The sequence below is a fragment of the Drosophila bipectinata genome, chromosome XR (assembly GCF_030179905.1).
Source record: "Drosophila bipectinata strain 14024-0381.07 chromosome XR, DbipHiC1v2, whole genome shotgun sequence".
NCBI classification, from domain to species: Eukaryota; Metazoa; Arthropoda; class Insecta; order Diptera; family Drosophilidae; genus Drosophila; species Drosophila bipectinata.
In genome coordinates, this window is record NC_091735.1 from 26,015,551 (window position 1) to 26,035,548 (window position 19,998).

The following is a 19,998-nucleotide window of genomic DNA, read 5'->3' on the forward strand; positions in this document are numbered from 1 at the left end:
GATTTTATTGGGGTCTTATAATACATGTATGAAATGAAACGAAAAGTATACATACATATTAATTTCAGATAATATTATACATATTAATTTCAGTATTTTTTCATAGACTTTCATATATTTTCCCAAATAAATTTACCAAAAGGAATCAGCAAATAGCAACAGCAAGCAAAAATAATTTTTGCTTTTTGAAATTATAATTTATACCGATATTTTCCCGTTCTACACTTGGGTTATTATCAGGCCACATTTGATAAGGAACATAACGTTTTTTTCTATATTTATCTATGATCTTTTATATACTTTTATAAGAATTGATGTAAGCATTAAATTATTTAAGTATCAAATGGAAGATATTTATGAGCAAGGCATTTAGGAACTGATATATTTTAAAAAGCGATCAAAGTAGCGCACAAGCCATAGACTGGCAAAAATATTCATCTTTAAAATTTTTTTTAAAAGAGAAGTTTCCTTAACCAAAATCTCGGTAACGAAATTACATAAGCGTGAAATGAATAGGAAACGAAGAAATTTTCAATATCAGATTGTCAACAGAAAATAGAAAAGTGAGAATTGCAAAACTCATCAAGCTGTTGCCTAATCAGAGAATGTCTATAATTTCTGCTGATCTGGGTAGAAGTCAGGTGCGGTTGCTAAATCGATTCGATCGCAATCAATTTCTTCCGGCGCGTGTGCAATATCGCTGACTCTTGGTTTTCCATGAAAAGTTATATATTTTTCGGGACCTATAAAAAGCGCCGATTTGCAGTCAGGGGCATGCAGTACAGTTTAGTACGGTGTCTGAAACAGTCTTACCTAGCCGGAACCCGGAACGGAACCCAAAATGAATCCTCTGCGCACCGTATGCCTAATGGCCTGTCTCCTGGCGGCCTCTGTCATGGCCAATCCCCAGAGCCGCTCTAACTCCTTGAACGGAGTGGACCAGCCCAGCAACTGGGTAAGCCCCCGGGAAATTGAGGAGCTGCCTTCCCTGAAGCAGGTCACCCTGAACAAGCTCCAGGAGATGAGCCTTGAGGAGGGAGCCTCTCTACTGGACAAACTCTGTAAGTTTACATTTATTATTCATTGAAAATCTGGCAGCTTATCAGTAATTTAAATCCCATGCCTAGACCACCTTTCCCAGTTCAATGGAGTCTTTAAGCCAGAGTACAAGCCAGAACCCAGCCAAGTACGCGGTTACATTGTCGGCGAGAATGGCCAGAAGATCCAGTTCAACCTGAACAACTTCGTCCAGACTGTGAAACGCCAGCAGAACTTCGGCGACGATGAGGTGACCATCTTTATCCAGGGTCTGCCTCAGCAATCCTCCCAGGTGCAGAAAGCCACCCGCAAACTGGTACAGGCCTACCAGCAACGCTACAACCTCCAGCCCTACCCTGGTACCGACTCCGACTCCTCCTCTTCCGAAGAGCAGCAGCAGCGCAGGAAGCAAAACGATGACCAGGATGACACCAAGACCGGAGACCTGATCGTGATTCAGTTGGGCGATGCCATCGAGAACTTCGAGCAGTACGCAACCTTAGACATCGAGAGGATTGGCGAAATCATTGGAAACCGTCTCGTGGAACTGACCAATACCGTCAACGTGCCTCAGGAAATCATCCATCTGATCGGATCCGGCCCCGCCGCCCACGTCGCCGGAGTCGCTGGCCGCCAGTTCACCCGCCAGACCGGACACAAACTGCGCCGCATCACCGCCCTGGACCCCTCCAAGATCTACGGCAAGCCTGAAGAGAAGCTGACCGGCCTGGCCCGCGGCGACGCCGACTTTGTCGATGCCATCCACACTTCGGCCTACGGCATGGGCACCTCCGAGCGCTTGGCCAATGTTGACTTCTACCCCAATGGACCTGCCACCGGTGTGCCCGGAGCGGAAAACGTCGTGGAGGCCGCTATGCGTGCAACCCGCTACTTCGCTGAGTCCGTCCGCCCCGGAAACGAACGAAACTTCCCCTCGGTGGCCGCCAGCTCCTACAAAGAGTACAAGCAAAACAAGGGGTATGGCAAGCGCGCCTACATGGGCATCGCCACCGACTTCGACCTCGAGGGCGACTACATGCTCCAAGTGAACTCGAAGAGTCCCTTCGGCCGCAGTACCCCGGCCCAGACCCAGTCCGGCTATCACGCAGTCCACCAGCCGTGGCGCCAGTCCTCCTCCCAGGCATCCCACCGCCAGTAGAACGGCACCAGAGCTTTATAACTCTGGAGTCAGATGTCCTGGATGGTCAAGATGACAACCCAGATCGCCCTTCGCACACCCCTCACGCGACCGATCAATACAGCCCATCCCCACCACCCATATCAACTTCCCATCCACTATTTTTAATACAATACGCTTCGTTTTTTTTTGTCAAACAATAAAAAACCAATGCATTTTTAAAGAATATTTGTCACAGTTTCTTTTATTTTATTTAAGTAATTATTGTTATTTAAATCCATTCAAAGATCCTCAAAATCAATTCCAAGGATCACAATAGAATGGTGTATAATATTTGTAAGAAAACTAATAAGTGGAGCCTCCCTTGTAAAAAATACTTGTAATTTCGATTGTAAACTTAGATTTATTTTTATTTCGTTTTTTTCAAAGTTCTTGTTTGATTTTCATTGGTGTTAAAAAGCCTATCTGCCTCGTTTAGAGTCGGATCGGATACGAATATATTTTGGGGAGCTAGCGCAGTACTAATATGCCCCAAACCGAAGCTGTTAGGACTCGGAATTCAGCGAAGAGTTTACGATCAGGGCGTAGGAAAGATTTAATAAGCAATTGAGTCAGATGATATTCAACTTTTTTGGTTTACTTTGCATTTATGTTAAGTACCCATTCCGAATTACATTAAAATATATAGTATGTATTTCTGTATACGTGTTTTTGGATAGCTTTAGCAGGTCGATGCAAAAAATAAATACATTTTGAAGTGCCTATCATATCGAACCAAGGAACTGGTAATAGCGTAGGCCAAAGTGTCTTAATAGGTAACTACAGTCTTTCTTAAGATACCTAATATTTCTATGTACAACACTCCTCTATATGTCCTTTCATATTGGTTTTGAGTCTGTATATATACATATACACAATAATCGCTTGTTTAAAATTAGTTTTGATTTATCTTTTATAACAATTTCATTGTTTGTGGTTATGGGTTCTATTTTTTTATTGATGTTTGTGTGTGGAAGCAGTTTTTTTTATCATTTAAAATATTTGGTTATTCAGCTACATTAACTATCACTATATATATTTTTTCATTTACAATTTCATACTCTTTGGTTTTATTTTATTAGCTGTGAGGCCGAACTAAAGCACGAGGCAAAGCCAATTTTTCATTTTTATTTAAAATTTGTATCAAACTTTTCTTTATCAATATATTTATATATCCATAAATAGATCGTTTGGTGCGCTCTACAGTGCAAAATATTTGCTCAATTATAAAATTGTTTCACAGTTTGTTAAATCGTTTCGAACCTAAAACCGAAATAAATTGGAACGCTATAGTCGATGTCCTGACTATAAGAGATCCTTTGCAGCATATTCTTTTATACTAATTTTGATTTAATATTTTTTGAAAAAAATCAGACAGCTTACCATTTAATTTTTCCCAAATGCCACAAAGTATCTGTTTAGTATTTTTGGGATCAGAGATTTTAAAATATAAATAATAAAGAACCAAGGTAGATCCCATTTCTTTATTTTTTTAAGTTGAATCTCTAAGCCAACTTTCACGTCTGCAATATAATATACGTATATACATATATAATTTGTATATTTCTGATCTGATCGGATCTTTAAAACTCAGATAAATTTTTTAACCAGGCAATATGCAATTGGGTCTTTTTTTCTTTTAAGAGCTTCAGCAAAATTCATGATGGTTCATAATTTAAATTGTGTGTCTAAGGTTTTGAGTTCTTATAATGTCGTTTTAATTGAATTTGTATCACAGCAATATATTTGTTTTCAGTGTATAATACTAGTGTATGCTTTATAACATAGAGTATATATATATCTTTTTATATTATATAACTTGTGATCTGAATAAGCAAAAATGAGCAAAAACCAAAGGGGACATGGTTAGCTTTGATGTTCTTTTATACTTTCTAGCTTTCAAGCAAAAACCTAATAAAAATAATATTTGGCCGATAAGCTCTTTCTTTTTTTATAAACTATTTATTTATTTTGTAGACTATCGGTCGATCAAACAGCAATCAACAACCTGGGGCTCAAGTGTTTGTACTTTCAAATACGTTTGATGGTGGGACCGGTGAAGAAGACCGACACCTTTCGCTTGAACCGCTCTATGGTGGGCTCCTGCTCCTCCTCGTACTCCTCCTCCTCCTCGTCGCGTCTTCGGTGATGCGGGTTGTAGTTCTGCCGGCGGTTTGGGTAATGCGGATAATGGGAGTGGTGCAAATGGGCAGCGGTAGCGTGGGCGTTTTGCAGTTGGTGGCCCTGGGGCGGAGAGAAAAGAATAGTGCGGGGGAAAACCAAGGGTGGAGCCTGGTCTATGACCTCCTCTTCCTCCTCTCCCTCATCCTCCCCCTCTGCATCCTCCCTTTCGGCACCTGGCTCTCCTGCCCCATCAGATTCACTGAAACCGGGATTAAGTATTATATTCGGTATAAGCTCAATGCTGTCCCAACCATCTTGCAGTTCTTCAAGATTGTTCCAGTTGAAATATTAAAATTAACATAAAGGTATAGTAAATCATAGAAGTAGATAAAAAAAAAAGAAAGAGACGGACAGAAAGAGAGAGAGAGAAAAAATACATTTATTAGACAATTTTTTATTAATTGTTCAGTACTTTACCTTTTATATTTGGAGGGGATATCTTTGTGTTTGTGGGTGGGAGTGTGCGTGTATTTGTGTGTGCAACAGCTTAACGAAAATATTTACAAGCGACTGTGGCGCTTCAGCCAAGTGGCACTTGTAAAAAGCGACACTTCAGCCTAAAAACGGCGCACTGGGCCCACAGGACGTATGCGTAATGCAAGCAACAATTTTCTTTCGCTAAAGAAGTATGCGATTTATGTCTATGATGTAGTTTATAAAGTATAAAGTATACAGTGTTTTTTGAAGAGTGCATCTTCTATTACAATCCAAGCTGGAGTATCTCCAAAAAGAACTTAATCAAATACTCAACGAAACATGGTTGTATTTCTCGTTTGAACGTTTAATATTCGTGCTCTTTTTGGGGTTTGTATTAAGTTTTAAATGCAAAAAACACAATATTATATTTAAGAGGTAATTACATATATGGTTACAACATTAATAAAGCATTTCGTTGGTCTCTAGGCATTTTACAATATTATTATACATATATTTATATAACGATTTCTATAAGCAAAAGTTTGGTTCGCTGGAGCTTAAAATTTATTTAGAGGCGTCTATTTGTTTTCTATTTAGTTTGATTTCGTTTAAATCAGTAACTGATTATCGGCTACGAGTGCTGGCTATCACAGTTTAAGTGCTTAAAGCTTATTATTCTTTGGTCTAGGACGCTACTTTATAAAGGCTTTTACTCATACATGAAAAACAAAATTAGGGTTTGATAATTTAAGAGCTTCTAATTAGTTTTTAAATGGTTTTGCCAGTTTTTTTTTCATTTACAAGCGTTTTCTAATCGAAACCTACAAAACTTATTTCAAAAAGTAACTTTCTTTTACTGAAAAAAACTTTTCGCTCTGAGGCTGTAATAAAACTTTTTTATTATATATTTCAATGATTATAGGAACCGGTAAATGCGGTTTTATGACCTGTTCGAAAGCCTTTTTTTATCTGTAATTTTATTTACAGATCCTCACAATATTTGTATATACAGAAACATTTTTATATCAATTGGTCAAGGAGTCACAAAAAACAACCAGCGACGCAACTATATGTAACAAATCTTAAAGCAAAATAAACTTTCATACATTAAAATTTATAAGCGTCAACAGCAACAATAATATAGTAACAACAACGACACAGAAACAACATCAATAGCCATAGCAATAATACATAACATTGCATTTAAATGTGGTAAATTATTTTAAATAGAAATGAAATGAATCAAAATATGGAAAATAAAAAAAAACATATTCCGCCACTAAAGGTGATGATAGTCAATAGGTAATTCGATTATTTAAAACTGGATTTTGGAGCTGAGTCTGGAGTTTTTGGAGTTGGTCTAAAGTTGATCGACTTAGTCTGTACCCATTTGCGTTGACTGATAGCACTCCTTGGATAGCACAATGCAGAGTCCAATCGCTAATATCACAAGGGTTCCGAGCACAATGCTGACAGCCACTATCCAAATGCGTGGATCGAAATTGTCTAAGTCGGGTTTTATAAGGCGTATGAGATCTGGGTCAGAGATAAAAAAAGAGAGACAGAGGTCGGAAAGATCCACACAGAGAGAAAGGGGAGAAAGAGATAGATGCAAAACGAAAATTACCATAAAAATATATTGAAATTGGATGTACTAAACAATGATCTATATTTTTGGGTTTCGCTACCAATCAAAAAAAAAAACTAGAGTTGATTCCGCGACAGGAATTGCAAAATTTCAGAGCGACTCTTTGTATTGGCGGAATTATTTGCAATCCCCCTCGCAGGATGTCCACACCAATCGGATATTAGGAATGACCAGCTAAGAAACGATTTACTTTTACGTTTTACGGTTTACACATCGAAAATATGTTTCAAAAATAATCAGTAATAGGTACAAATATAGTCAACGACATATAATATAGCGCGGATTGACCTAGCTTAGCCTAGAATTCAGGGAAATCAGATTTGAACCTCGGACCGGGAGTACTTACCCTCCTCTTTGGTCTCTGGCAGAGTGGTGACGTTCGTGGTGACCACCTCTCCGCTACCCAGCTCGTTATTGGCCCATATCCGAAACTCATAGGTGGTGTTAGGTGCCAGTCGATATACTTCCATTTGACGCTGTATTAAGATTAAAAGAATTAAATAAGATTAATTAATATAAATTAAATGTAAATGGGAAACGAACCACACATATCCTTAAATATCCATATATCCTAAGCCGAAAAACTCACCACATTGGGGGCTATGTTGATAGGATCCATTCGGCTCCAGGCATGCTCGAAAGTGCTGTTTGCTGGCGGAGAGCTGTAGGAGACGTTTCGGAACTCAGCCGTGAAGCTGCGCACCGGGTAGCCCCCGGACTGGGTCTTGTTGAACCGCCAGATGAGAAAGCCAAGGATGGTGGAGGCCTTGAAGTAAAGCTGGGTTACCGGGCCGGGAACCGTACGAACGGTGAGTCTAGTACGCTGGAAAGCCTGGTATTCCATCTCCTCTTGCTCCAAATCCTTAGGTGACTCCTTGCCGCCATCCCTGTCACCCTGCCCATCCTCTTTCTTTGCTGCTGATGAGGTAGTTGCTGATGTGGCAGGTTTTACAGATGCTCTAGTAACAGGCGTTGTTGATAGGCGTGGCAACGAGGCGAAGCACACGTAAATGCCAGAGTCCGCGATACTGACATTGCGCAACACCAAAACACGACCAGTCTGTATTTTTTATGGTAAGGGGAATGAAATAGATTAGGTGATGAGGTAAGTACCAATGCTTGTACATTGTACGCACCTGAACTATAGTGCTGTTGTTGCCGTGCTCTTTCACCCACATTATGTTGGTCTGGGCAATGCAGGGTATGCTCACATTGCCGCCTTTGTCAGTGGCATATTCGTTGTACTTGATCGTCGAACTGAGCACCGTGAGCACTGCAAGAAATTAAGATCAAATGATTACTTTTAGTTGAAAATTCAATGGATTCTCCAATTGATTACTTACAGACCTTGATGGTAACCCTGGAAACCCAACCCCAACTAGTAATAGACAGTATACCCGATGAACACTTTGATTAATTGCCAGATAAACCCTGACTTTAGCCCTTTTGTGGAAGCCCAAAAAGTTTTAGTCTTTGACCCAATGTCCTGGTGGCTGGAACACTGTCTTTCGGGCTACTTTCAGCTCCTGGGCCTGGCCTGTGGCTGGAACGGCAACCGCCTGGGACGACTTTTTGGCATTTGCTTCCTCCTGATGGTTATAACCGAGCTGTCCAACCAAATAAGGAGATTCTTTCGTGGTACAGAGACTTATGGCAAGGTATTCACCTTATACTTTGTTCAGAGCATTCAGAGCGTTAGTGTAGCATACAGGGTCCTCCACTTGGGCATCGCTTTGGGAGCAATTGTCGAAAGCCGGCGGAGTTATCGCCTCCTAGAGGAGTTGCCTGCAATGCGGACCAGAAGCTTTCTCTACAGACAGTTCGTCCTGGAAATGCTGCTGATCTGCTACATTCTCCTTGTGGGGTACTGGTCGGCGGTATGGGGCGGAATGTACCTAGAGAACCTCCGCTACGCCTACAGCACCCAAGCGGTTCGAGGTCGCTACCTGCAAATCCAGCTCCTGGTGGAGCGCCTTGACTATCAGATGGAACTTCTGCTGCGCAAAGCTCAGGAAAGTGATCTGGTGGACTATCAAACCCTAAAAGCCGACTACGCCCGCCTGGCCAGGCTGTCGCGAAGAGTCACCCACCTCTACGGCTTCTCCCTGCTCCTCCTAAATGTCCTGTGCACCGGTGACTGTCTTATAGTGTGCAACGTCTACTTTATGGGCGACTATCTGGAGTACATGCCCGAAAACTGGCTGCTCGTAGCCATGGCCAGTTACGTGGTCCTCCCCACTATCTACAAGCTATCAACTTTGTGTGCTGCCTGCCACCGATGTGTTGGAAAGGTGAGTTTCTGGCAAAGAAGGATGCAAAACCATCTTTATGAAACACTCACTTTGCAGTCGAAACTTCTGCAAATTCAGCTCAAGGATCGACCAGTACACACGCATAATGAGAGAGTCCAGATCGAGGAGTTTTCTCTGCAGATCATGCAGGATCCCATACAGTTCGAAATCTGTGGTATCTACCACCTGAATCTCCAGACCTTGGCAGGGGTAACTTTTAAAAAATGTTTCGAGACTAATTTAAAACCATTTTAATTTCAAAAAGGTATTCTTCTTCATGCTTGAGGCTCTGGTCATTTTCATGCAGTTCGTTTCCCTCATCAGACCGCCAATCAACGGTTAATAAATCAAATATTTGGGTTAGAGGTCATCAGCCAAGGTGAAAACATAACACATGATTCGCTTGTCAATAGCAACAACACCCACAATCCCAAATTTTTCAACGTTATTGCTTTTGTGCCTGCCTGAGCGTGCAGAAAATACTCAGAAATTGTACAAACGTTGCCCCGACACGCGAAGGTCACTCGTGTACAAATGCAGTACCCAAAAAGTAGCATGCACTGCTTAAATACTTATGCCTGTGATGCCTGTTTCCGCTTCCTCTGTTTCCTCTTCTTCGACTGTTCGACAGGCATCAGAAAAAACGGAATAAAATGGTATGATTAAATAAGAAAAGACAGAAGAAGGCGATTCCTTTCCTTAATATACAGGGGTGCCACAGAAAACACTAGTGATGTGGCGAATCTATGTAACAAGTCTGGAAGTAAGTTTATTTTTAAAGAGGAATACAATTTGGGAATTATTTATTAAAACTTGTATTGGCGACTTTTGTAAATTTAAATAAACTTATAAACCTTATATCCATCCATAGACATGTGTAGCAATAACAATATTTTGGACATGATTATGATCCAACAAAAGAGTCCCTGTAACTACGGAACTTAATATACTTGCTCGTCTGTAGTTCTCGCAAGAACACGACGAGAAACAAGTACAAATGGCTGGAAAGTAAGGCAACAAATAATTTTTGGGGTTAACCTTGCCCGAGTTGGAAACAGAAGTAAGTCAGTCATCCATAATGTTGATAAAGTTGTACACAAGCAAAAATGGCCATATATATGTATATATGTACATATGTATGTTCAAGGGGGATGAGGGAGAGAGTGGGAAGCTTTTACCGGAAGCTCCACTAGGTAGTAAGAGGAAGGGGATGAAAGAAAACAAAAGTACTCTTCGCATGTGTGGGGTTATGCAAGGCGATTCGACAATCTGCTTGTCGAAAAGTATGCACTGTTGTTTTGCTTCGACACACGATGCGCCTTTAGACCCATGGCCGACTACCTATTAACTCCCAGGAGCCACCCCCACTCACACTTCTGCTGACGTCAATTAATTGATTTCCACACAAATCGACAATGAAAGCGACTAAATTGCCACACAGTAAAAAAAACTACATAGATTTAGGGATTCGACTTAAAACACTTCCTAAAATTAAGGAAAGTGGGTGCTTATTTTTAAGGTCCTAAGAAAAGTATTTCCCTTAACCAGCAATCTCGTTTTTTCTAGTGCAAGGTCAATCAGTCAATTAGTTCGTCATTCAATCATCCAATCATTCACTTTCTTGCCGATGGGCCAAGCCATCAATTGTCGAACGATTTAATTAGGTCGCGCAGGGCCTTTTTGGCCAACTCGTACATAGTGACGCATTTTGGCCAGTTTCTATTTTTAGACTCGCTTAGCATTGATTTTGCCATAAACAAACACCCACTTCACCCTATAAAAGTGGGCGATTCTTTGTCTCTGTCAGACAAAATAAGCAAATAAATCCAGGCAAATAAACCCGCAGACAGCCCGGCGGGCGACACCTATGCTTTTTATACCCTTGCAGAGGGTATTATAATTTTGGTCAAAAGTGTGCAACGCAGTGAAGGAGACATCTCCGACCCTATAAAGTATATATATTCTTGATCAGGATCACCTCCTGAGTTGATATGAGCATGTCCGTCTGTCCGTCTGTCCGTCTGTCCGTCTGTCTGTCCGTCTGTCTGTCTGTTTCTACGCGAACTAGTCTCTCAGTTTTAAAGCTATCGTCTTGAAACTTTGCACACACCCTTCTTTCCTTTGCACGCAGTATATAAGTCGGAACGGCCCGGATCGGCCGACTATATCCTATAGCTGCCATATAACTGATTGATCGGAAATGGTATAACTTTGACGTTTTTAAAGTTAGAGAGTTCAAATTTAACATGAGAGCATTTTTTGGCAAAACATTACGACATGCCAAATTTCATAAGGATCGGCCGACTATATCCTATAGCTGCCATATAACTGAACGATCGGAAATGACCCAACTTTCGTGTTTTTGAAGATAGAAAGCTAAAACTGAATACAGATTATATTTTTGGCCAGTTGATCCAATCTACCAAATTTCATTAGGATCGGCCGACTATATCCCATAGCTGCCATATAACTGAACGATCGGAAATGGTATTTGGTAGAAATATCAACTTTCGTATTTTTGAAGATAGAAGTTTGGGACTTTTTTTAGATTTTGTATTGAAATAAATTGGATTATATATTCCTATTCCCATAAGGATCGGCCAACTATATCCGATGTTTGCGATATATATCCGGTTTTAACTGCAAGGGTATATAAACTTCGGCTCCGCCCGAAGTTAGCTTTCCTTTCTTGTTTTAGATTTTGTATTGAAATAAATTGGATTATATATTCCTATTCCCATAAGGATCGGCCAACTATATCCGATGTTTGCGATATATATCCGGTTTTAACTGCAAGGGTATATAAACTTCGGCTCCGCCCGAAGTTAGCTTTCCTTTCTTGTTTTAAAGATGGAACATGACTATATTCGAGCAAAAGAAAACTATCCGGAAAACGAAGTGACTGAAGTGACAAAAAGGGGGGAAATAGAAACAGGAATGACAGCTAAATTAAAAGCATTATAGAATGAAAAATTTTTGCCGATTGCTTTTAAAACAAGGCGGTAACTGAAGAACGGCTGACTTTCGTCCTTATTTCAATATATTTTACCGATTTCGCCTCACTTTCCATTTCTATTCCCACTTTTGGGCACCAAAGCCAGCACAAATTCCTTCCTGTTGCTCTTTTCAGTGCTTGATTATTTAAGCAGCTTCCTCGATTTGTGTCAAATAAAGAACAGTAAGGTCTGTACTTCAGTACAGTAAACTAAGTACAACAAGTACAAATTATGACACGGCCCGAAGTTCAGGTAAAGCGAAAACATCTTTAGAATGATTCAAATTCTAGAAGACTGCTTTTTTTCTTAACCAAGTAAAACTGTAGTTGAAAATGTTCCCCCAGTTGCCATTACGTTTCTTGTTTGCCTGCTGCGCCCTTTTTGCATAATTTGCGGTCAGGACTGTATGGCCAACTCTGTTTACTATTCAGTGATCTTTGTACACTTGTGTGTATTCGACGCAACTAGGAATAAAGTTTTCATAATGGTTCCCAACTGTGAGATCGCAGGCAATTGGCAAAAAGGAAGCTTTGAAGCACCCTTTTGAGCATCTGTGCGAGTCATTTGAAGAGCTCTTGTAAAAAACTTATCCTTTTCGCCTCAGCTGTAGACTTTTAACTGGATTTAAAGCAAACGATAAAATTTAAAGCAAACGATTTAAAGCAAACGATAAGGTTCTAGTGCGAAACCTTAAGCAAGGCACACGTCAAATACGAGAATGAAAAAATTAATCTTGCCCAATCGTTTTGTTTCTCCGTCAATTAAGAAAGGGAAATTGAATTTAGTTTCAGGATAATAAATACCTTTTAAACAGGAAAAAATCATAATTAATAATATTAATCATGTTCGGCTTTCAAGCCCTGCATTTTAAGTCTAATAAGTCTAATTCTCTAAGGACCCTAAAAGGAGAACCATTTTCAAGGGATCCCCTCACAAAAATCTAAAAAATATTTTGTCTCCGCATTTTGATGCAGAATGGAGGAGAATCAATCGGCATCAACCAGGAATCGTTTAAGGTACTCCGCTTGAATCAAAATCAGATGAGAATTGGGGAAGATATGGCCATCGCAGTGGACCTTATAGGGGAAAAACCCATTTTCAAGGGATCCCCTCACAAAAAATTGAAAAAAAAATCTAAAAAATATTTTGTCTCTGGATTTTGAAACAGAATGGTGGAGAATCGATCCAGGAATCATTTAAGGTACTCCGCTTAAGATTCGGATGAGAATTGGGGAAGATATGGCCATCGCAGTGGACCCTATAGGGAAAAAACCCATTTTCAAGGGATCCCCTCACAAAAAATTGAAAAAAAATCTAAAAAATATTTTGTCTCTGGATTTGGATACAGAATGGTGGCAAATCGATCCAGAAATCGTTGAAGGTACTCCGCTTAACAATCGGATGCGAGTTGGGGAAGATATGGCCATCGCAGTAGACCCTATAGGGAAAAAACCCATTTTCAAGGGATCCCCTCACAAAATATTGACAAAATATCTAAAAAATATTTTGTCTCTGGATTTTGATGCAGAATGATGGCAAATTGATCCTGAAATCGTTTAACAATCGGATGCGAGTTGGGGAAGATATGGCCATCGCAGTGGACCCTATAGGGGAAAAACCCATTTTCAAGGGATCCCCTCACGAAAAATGGACAAAAAATCTAAAAAATATTTTGTCTCAGGATTTTGATGCAGAATGGTGGCAAATCGATCTAGAAATCGTTTAAAGTACTCCGCTTGAGAATCGGATGAGAATTGGGGAAGATATAGCCATCACTGTGGACCCTATAGGGGAAAACCCCATTTTCGAGGGATCCCCTCATGAAAAATGGACAAAAAATCTAAAAAATATTTTGTATCAAGATTTTGATGCAGAATGGTGGCAAATCGATCTAGAAATCGTTTAAGGTACTCCGCTTGAGAATCGGATGAGAATTGGGGAAGATATAGCCATGCCTGTGGACCTATAGGGGAAAAACCCATTTTCGAGGGATCCCTTCACGAAAAATGGACGAAAAATCTAAAAAATATTTTGTCTCAGGATTTTGATGCAGAATGGTGGCAAATCGATCTAGAAATCGTTTAAAGTACTCCGCTTGAGAATCGGATGAGAATTGGGAAAGATATAGCCATGACTGTGGACCTATAGGGGAAAACCCCATTTTCGAGGGATCCCCTCACGAAAAATGGGCAAAAAATCAAAAAAATATTTTGTCTCAAGATTTTGATGCAGAATGGTGGCAAATCGATCTAGAAATCGTTTAAGGTACTCCGCTTGAGAATCGGATGAGAATTGGGGAAGATATAGCCATCACTGTGAACCCTATAGGGAAAAACCCCATTTTCAAGGGATCCCCTCACGAAAAATGGACAAAAAATCTAAAAAATATTTTGTCTCAGGATTTTGATGCAGAATGGTGGCAAATCGATCTAGAAATCGTTTAAAGTACTCCGCTTGAGAATCGGATGAGAATTGGGGAAGATATAGCCATCACTGTGGACCCTATAGGGGAAAACCCCATTTTCGAGGAATCCCCTCATGAAAAATGGACAAAAAATCTAAAAAATATTTTGTCTCAGGATTTTGATGCAGAATGGTGGCAAATCGATCTAGAAATCGTTTAAAGTACTCCGCTTGAGAATCGGATGAGAATTGGGAAAGATATAGCCATGACTGTGGACCTATAGGGGAAAACCCCATTTTCGAGGGATCCCCTCACGAAAAATGGACGAAAAATCTAAAAAATATTTTGTCTCAGGATTTTGATGCAGAATGGTGGCAAGTCGATCTAGAAATCGTTTAAGGTACTCCGCTTGAGAATCGGATGAGAATTGGGGAAGATATAGCCATCACTGTGGACCCTATAGGGGAAAACCCCATTTTCGAGGAATCCCCTCATGAAAAATGGACAAAAAATCTAAAAAATATTTTGTCTCAGGATTTTGATGCAGAATGGTGGCAAGTCGATCTAGAAATCGTTTAAGGTACTCCGCTTGAGAATCGGATGAGAATTAGGGAAGATATAGCCATCACTGTGGACCCTATAGGGGAAAACCCCGTTTTCGAGGAATCCCCTCATGAAAAATGGACAAAAAATCTAAAAAATATTTTGTCTCAGGATTTTGATGCAGAATGGTGGCAAATCGATCTAGAAATCGTTTAAGGTACTCCGCTTGAGAATCGGATGAGAATTGGGGAAGATATAGCCATCACTGTGAACCCTATTCGGGAAAACCCCATTTTCAAGGGATCCCCTCACGAAAAATGGACAAAAAATCTAAAAAATATTTTGTCTCAGGATTTTGATGCAGAATGGTGGCAAATCGATCTAGAAATCGTTTAAAGTACTCCGTTTGAGAATCGGATGAGAATTGGGGAAGATATAGCCATCACTGTGGACCCTATAGGGGAAAACCCCATTTTCGAGGGATCCCCTCATGAAAAATGGACAAAAAATTTAAAAAATATTTTGTATCAAGATTTTGATGCAGAATGGTGGTAAATCGATCTAGAAATCGTTTAAAGTACTCCGCTTGAGAATCGGATGAGAATTGGGGAAGATATAGCCATGCCTGTGGACCTATAGGGGAAAACCCCATTTTCGAGGGATCCCTTCACGAAAAATGGACGAAAAATCTAAAAAATATTTTGTCTCAGGATTTTGATGCAGAATGGTGGCAAATCGATCTAGAAATCGTTTAAGGTACTCCGCTTGAGAATCGGATGAGAATTGGGGAAGATATAGCCATCACTGTGGACCCTATAGGGGAAAACCCCATTTTCGAGGAATCCCCTCATGAAAAATGGACAAAAAATCTAAAAAATATTTTCTCTCTGGATTTTGATGCAGAATGGTGGGGAATCGATCCAGGAATCGTTTAAGATACTCCGCTACTAGAGACACTAGAGATACTAAGGACAATTATATATGTTTGTACATGTCTTTGTTCCAAACGCGTGGGTATGTAAGCCACGTAAATAATATCATGCAAGCAAATCGGATCAACTTAATTTAGGGCCTGTTTCGAGTTGGATTAATGAAACGATGAATATTTGCACGCGAACCTATACACCTGGACAAATATCCTGGGTAATGGTGAAAACTTTTGAGTGGAATTTTGTTTTGCAACATTTATGATTCCCAGGGCGAGTTTCGATTGCATTCCGTGCATTCCATGTGTGGTACTTTCTCTTCCACATGTGGCAAATAAAAGCAAACAACAACTTTGTATTCGGGAATATAGTACATTGGCAGTCACTTGGGAAAAAGGATTAATGGTTCAGACTGAAAGTTAAATATTTTAAAAGGAAGGAAACCCAATAAAAATGTAAATGCATTTCTCTCAGTGGACCCGTAAAATATCCCTGAAACTTGTATGGGAATGATTAATAATGCATTAGAACGGCTTAGAACGACCATAGAATGCTCTTAATAACCAATGTCCAATACAGTTTATGCCACAAGAGCATTAATTTCGCCAAAAACCTTTTTAGGGACTGAGCACAGAGAACTGAAGGACTGCTCAGTCCTGAAGGCTGAGGGACTGAGCCAACGTTTAAGGACGATGGTGATAGGATTGGCTCCTTAATTGCCCTACACAATATAATTCCTTTAAACAAAACATGAAATCTGTCCGAGAAAAGCAGGAACGGTCATTTAAAATCCAACTATATTTACCATAAAATAAATAATAAAGATTAAAGCAGCCGTGCGTAAAATAAACTAATACAACACACAAAACATTTCCCCTGATATGTACATGGTTGCAAGAGAAATAAGTGTGAAAAATTTATGTTAATTTATCACAAATTTTTGCAAAATTTCACAGCTTGAGTATTGAATTTTTGGCCTTGGCAAAATATTGATAAGATTACTTAAATAAAAACCGAATTTTGTATTTTTCGTTGAACTTGCATTCTGAAAATGCCAACATTTTCTGGATGCGGTGACGGTGGCGTTGGAATTTTGTATTGTTCCGTATCTGTTCAAAAGCGAAATGCAATCCTCCAGGGTCAAAATGCCATGAACCCGGCCCAATCAAACGAAACACGAACAACAACCTCTTGAAGCCTAGCTGGGATGGTGGGATTGGTCGGTTCCACAAAGAGCCATTCAATGTTCTTTTTTTCCTGTTTTATTTTTATCCCAGCCGAGTCGGGCCAAGCTCTTTGTGGGTGTGCCTCTTAATGTCAAGAGAAAGTGATGCGAAAAGTCCAAAGAGTAGAAGAAAGTCACAGAGCTGGCAAGAGAGAGGGGATAGGGCTGAAAACTTTGGTGGGAATTCCCCCAGACACTTTATTATTACAATTGCCCACGGGAAACACAGCAGTAGCACAAAAACAAAATAAAACGCCAAATTTAATTAAAATTCATAATTAGTTGCATTTTGCATGCCATCGGCTCACGAGGTCACGACAAGAACTCATCCCACGTCCTGGCTCAGCTCGGGAAAAGTTTTTCACAACGTACTGTGGCCTCGACAAATAAAAGCCACTATTTCGACAGTTTGTATTTAGACTCGTACCACTTTTTTTTTGTATAAACAGTGGAATAAACCAACTCCAAACCTTTTCCTACATAAATCCAGTGCCGTTTTTGTTGGAAGGAGATGACGCAGAAAGGGATGAGGCAAGAATAAGGGCTAGGATGGCAAAAGGCAGGTAATTGACTGCAGAACCAGCACTAAGTCTTTAATTTTGTCTCTTATCCATTTCAGGCCCGGTAGGTCACACTTGTTGAACTTGTCGGTTGGCATAAGTGCAAAATGAATTTTTTGATTGCCTACATTACAGGGCAGGCTTTCTGTTTTGTTGGGTGCGGGTGTCTGCCTATGGGTTAAAGTTAAATAAAATACAAGGATAACAGGTTTTGAGGCGTGTGGGTAACATATACTACTTGGCATTGGCATTGAAGACTTGGCCTTAACCAAACCACTGTTTCATGTTATGATTTCATTGTCAAAAGATTCCTCATGTTGGGGACTTTTTAAGGTATACCTTTTTAAAAATATGAAAATATTTAAAAATAAATGAGATTTGGTATGTTATTGCATTTGGCTTGCAAAGAGTCAAATGGTTGGAGTTTTGGGACTATAGTTAAAAGGTTTTCGACGGTATTGAAGTCTTCGACCCCTTTCAAATCGGCAAGTTGGAATCCAGTCCAATTGTTCTTTGGGTAGCTTAAGTGTGGGGGCTCGTAAGTACCTAAAAATAGTTTCAGTCCTTGCAAAACAACAAAGAAAATTGTTGCATATTCTCCCACATTGTGTGGTGGTGGTGCAAGTGTCAAAACCACAGTGTTGGGTCAACAACAGCGTTTTGTTTGATTGGGCAATATTCCCCACGAAGAGTCCTTGACTGCCAGTAGACTGCCCTTTGTTTCCATCCCTCTATAGCTTTGCCACATTTCGTTTCCAATTTTTAGCGCTTGGCTTGGCCTTAAGCATCTAATTTAGTCTGGCGACTGTTCTAAACCAAAACTAAACAGAAAACTAAAAAAACCATTTTACATCTAGGAACAGCTGTGCGAGCCATCAAGATTCAACTTGCTGACGCGTTAAATGTAAACGCGTCTATGCCAAATAAGACTAGGCTATGCGACGTTGCTCCATACGACGAAATGCTCCCACAATAATTGAAAAAAAGCCAGCTGCTGCCTTTACCAATGAGCAATAAATATTTTAAATAATATTTGTGTAATAAGTATAGGTATGAGTCATAATACGTAGCAATGACGGATACCTTCTCGCAGATCTATTCTAGTGTTTTTCAATAAGCCAACAAAATTATTCATACGGCATGAGTGCCCTTAGAGTGATTTTATTTTCTGAGAATCTTAGCCTGGCTAAGAGAATCTGGATTATTAATATTTCTTATTGTTTCTTGGCCCAACCAACTGAATCCTCAAAATCTATAGCCATTTTTTTTTTGACCAGAGGATCATATTGTACTGGACCAATCGGAAGCCAAGTGGGAAACCTTGTTCAGTCAGAATTCGAGTTACATGTCCGAGTGCCTTTGGAGAAGTCTAATACGAAGAGGAAGCCGATAGGAGATTATGTAAAGTGTCAGGTTCTTACCTTGGGTGAAAAATAATAGATTAAACGATGACAACGCTAGCACGGAGCTGGAAGTAGACGACATGCTTCCATATTACGCTTTACATAAGCCTTCGGTTTTGCCTCCCTCGCCTGCTCCTCCTTAGCTCCTTCTCCCACTGCCCACACGCTGGTTTATCGCCTCGATGGCCAAGCCGGCTGGCTGGAAACGCAAAAACTAAAACGCAAACAAAAGCCAAAACAAGGAAAAAAAATAAAAAAGGAAACCAAATGCGGCGACAACGACGCGCCAAAAACAAATTTCTACTTTCGCTGACGCTGTCGCTTCCTCTGCTACTGCTTTCACTCTTTTTCTCCTTTCCCAATTACAGTTGAATTCGTTTATCGCGTGCTCTCCTGTTGTGCTTTCGTTGCCTTTCCGTCAGATCTCTCCCTCACGCTCTTCGGGTATTCTGCTTTCGCGACTAACTCCTTTTGACGTAACTTCAAAATGCGGGCGCTGCTATTTTTTTTGTTTGCACTATTAGTTATAAGTTGTTATTTAGAACGGTAACTTTTTATTTTATTCAAAGAAAACTTGAAAAAAATATGTTTAATTTAATTTAATTGCAGATTAGCTAATGGTTGACGAGAATATGTGGTTCCTGCAACTGCCATTGCTCTTGTTTTCGGCGACGCCTTGTTGTTGTTTTTGGTTTTGGGGCTTGGAGAAGCACGAGGCATTAGCCGTGCTTTTTTTCTCGTCTACCGTTGCGTTCGAGTTGTGTTGCTCGACTGACACAGCAAAATAGCCAGCCAGCAGCAGAGCAGCATTCGGCTTCGTTCGAGAGTCTTCGGTAAGTCGCCTGTCAGAGCCACAAACTTGGCAAAAAAGCCGCCAAATAGGAAACGAAAACCAAATGCAAAAGTAACTTTTCCTCCTTGAAAATACTTTTATGGTTTCTAGACTTATGCATTTTCAAAACTTTATTAGAAGCTGTATCCTGGACTGGGTTAGAGCTAGTACAAACTATATGTAATTGGTTTCTGGCCATATTTTAATTTGATTGATCCAAACTATCGAAAGTTGGCGGCATCACCGATTGCAATGGTTTGCGTGTCAGTGGATGTAAACTATTGGTGACTTTTGGTCCCATTTGCGCCGCCCCACCACCTCTTATCACCCTGCGTGACTTGCACCCCCCAACCC

The 19,998-nt window shown here is 40.2% G+C and overlaps 3 protein-coding genes across 8 annotated transcripts; 2 read left to right on the top strand and 1 right to left on the bottom strand.

Annotated features, from left to right (window-relative positions):
- Nucleotides 1–765: 765 nt before the first annotated feature.
- On the top strand, nt 766–2,404 carry Yp2 (Yolk protein 2). Its single transcript, XM_017254082.3, has 2 exons — nt 766–1,061; nt 1,128–2,404. The coding sequence occupies exons 1-2, from the start codon at nt 842–844 to the stop codon at nt 2,195–2,197; spliced, it is 1,290 nt and encodes a 429-aa protein (XP_017109571.2). The 5' UTR covers nt 766–841; the 3' UTR covers nt 2,198–2,404.
- A 1,621-nt stretch (nt 2,405–4,025) lies between these two features.
- On the bottom strand, nt 4,026–19,598 carry LOC108133963 (contactin-2). Of its 6 annotated transcripts, XM_017254089.3 has the most exons (7): nt 19,117–19,598; nt 18,831–19,026; nt 7,601–7,737; nt 7,054–7,524; nt 6,811–6,940; nt 6,203–6,352; nt 4,026–4,662 (listed from the first exon to the last, which is right to left on the bottom strand). In XM_017254089.3, exons 2-7 carry the CDS (start codon nt 18,892–18,894, stop codon nt 4,247–4,249), a joined length of 1,368 nt encoding a protein of 455 aa, XP_017109578.2. In that variant the 5' UTR covers nt 18,895–19,026; nt 19,117–19,598; the 3' UTR covers nt 4,026–4,246. The 6 variants fall into 6 exon arrangements, with proteins under 6 accessions (XP_017109578.2, XP_070132379.1, XP_070132380.1 ...); XM_070276278.1 differs by lacking the exon at nt 6,203–6,352 and having other exon boundaries at nt 19,117–19,597; XM_017254088.3 differs by lacking the exon at nt 6,203–6,352 and having other exon boundaries at nt 4,364–4,598; nt 19,117–19,596.
- On the top strand, nt 7,946–9,297 carry Gr9a (Gustatory receptor 9a). The gene is made up of 3 exons (XM_017254090.3): nt 7,946–8,755; nt 8,813–8,965; nt 9,021–9,297. Exons 1-3 carry the CDS (start codon nt 7,946–7,948, stop codon nt 9,096–9,098), a joined length of 1,041 nt encoding a protein of 346 aa, XP_017109579.3. The 3' UTR covers nt 9,099–9,297.
- Nucleotides 19,599–19,998: the final 400 nt, after the last annotated feature.

Coding starts and splice junctions, on each gene's coding strand:
- Yp2 (XM_017254082.3), top strand. CDS start 842: ATGAATCCTCTGCGCACCGTATGCCTAATGGCCTGTCTCCTGGCGGCC. Junction 1,062..1,127: donor CTCTCTACTGGACAAACTCT/GTAAGTTTACAT, acceptor TCCCATGCCTAG/ACCACCTTTCCCAGTTCAAT.
- Gr9a (XM_017254090.3), top strand. CDS start 7,946: ATGTCCTGGTGGCTGGAACACTGTCTTTCGGGCTACTTTCAGCTCCTG. Junction 8,756..8,812: donor GCCACCGATGTGTTGGAAAG/GTGAGTTTCTGG, acceptor CTCACTTTGCAG/TCGAAACTTCTGCAAATTCA. Junction 8,966..9,020: donor ATCTCCAGACCTTGGCAGGG/GTAACTTTTAAA, acceptor AATTTCAAAAAG/GTATTCTTCTTCATGCTTGA.
- LOC108133963 (XM_017254089.3), bottom strand. CDS start 18,894: ATGTCGTCTACTTCCAGCTCCGTGCTAGCGTTGTCATCGTTTAATCTA. Junction 6,353..6,810: donor GCCAGAGACCAAAGAGGAGG/GTAAGTACTCCC, acceptor TCTCTGACCCAG/ATCTCATACGCCTTATAAAA. Junction 4,663..6,202: donor CTATCAGTCAACGCAAATGG/GTACAGACTAAG, acceptor ACAATCTTGAAG/AACTGCAAGATGGTTGGGAC.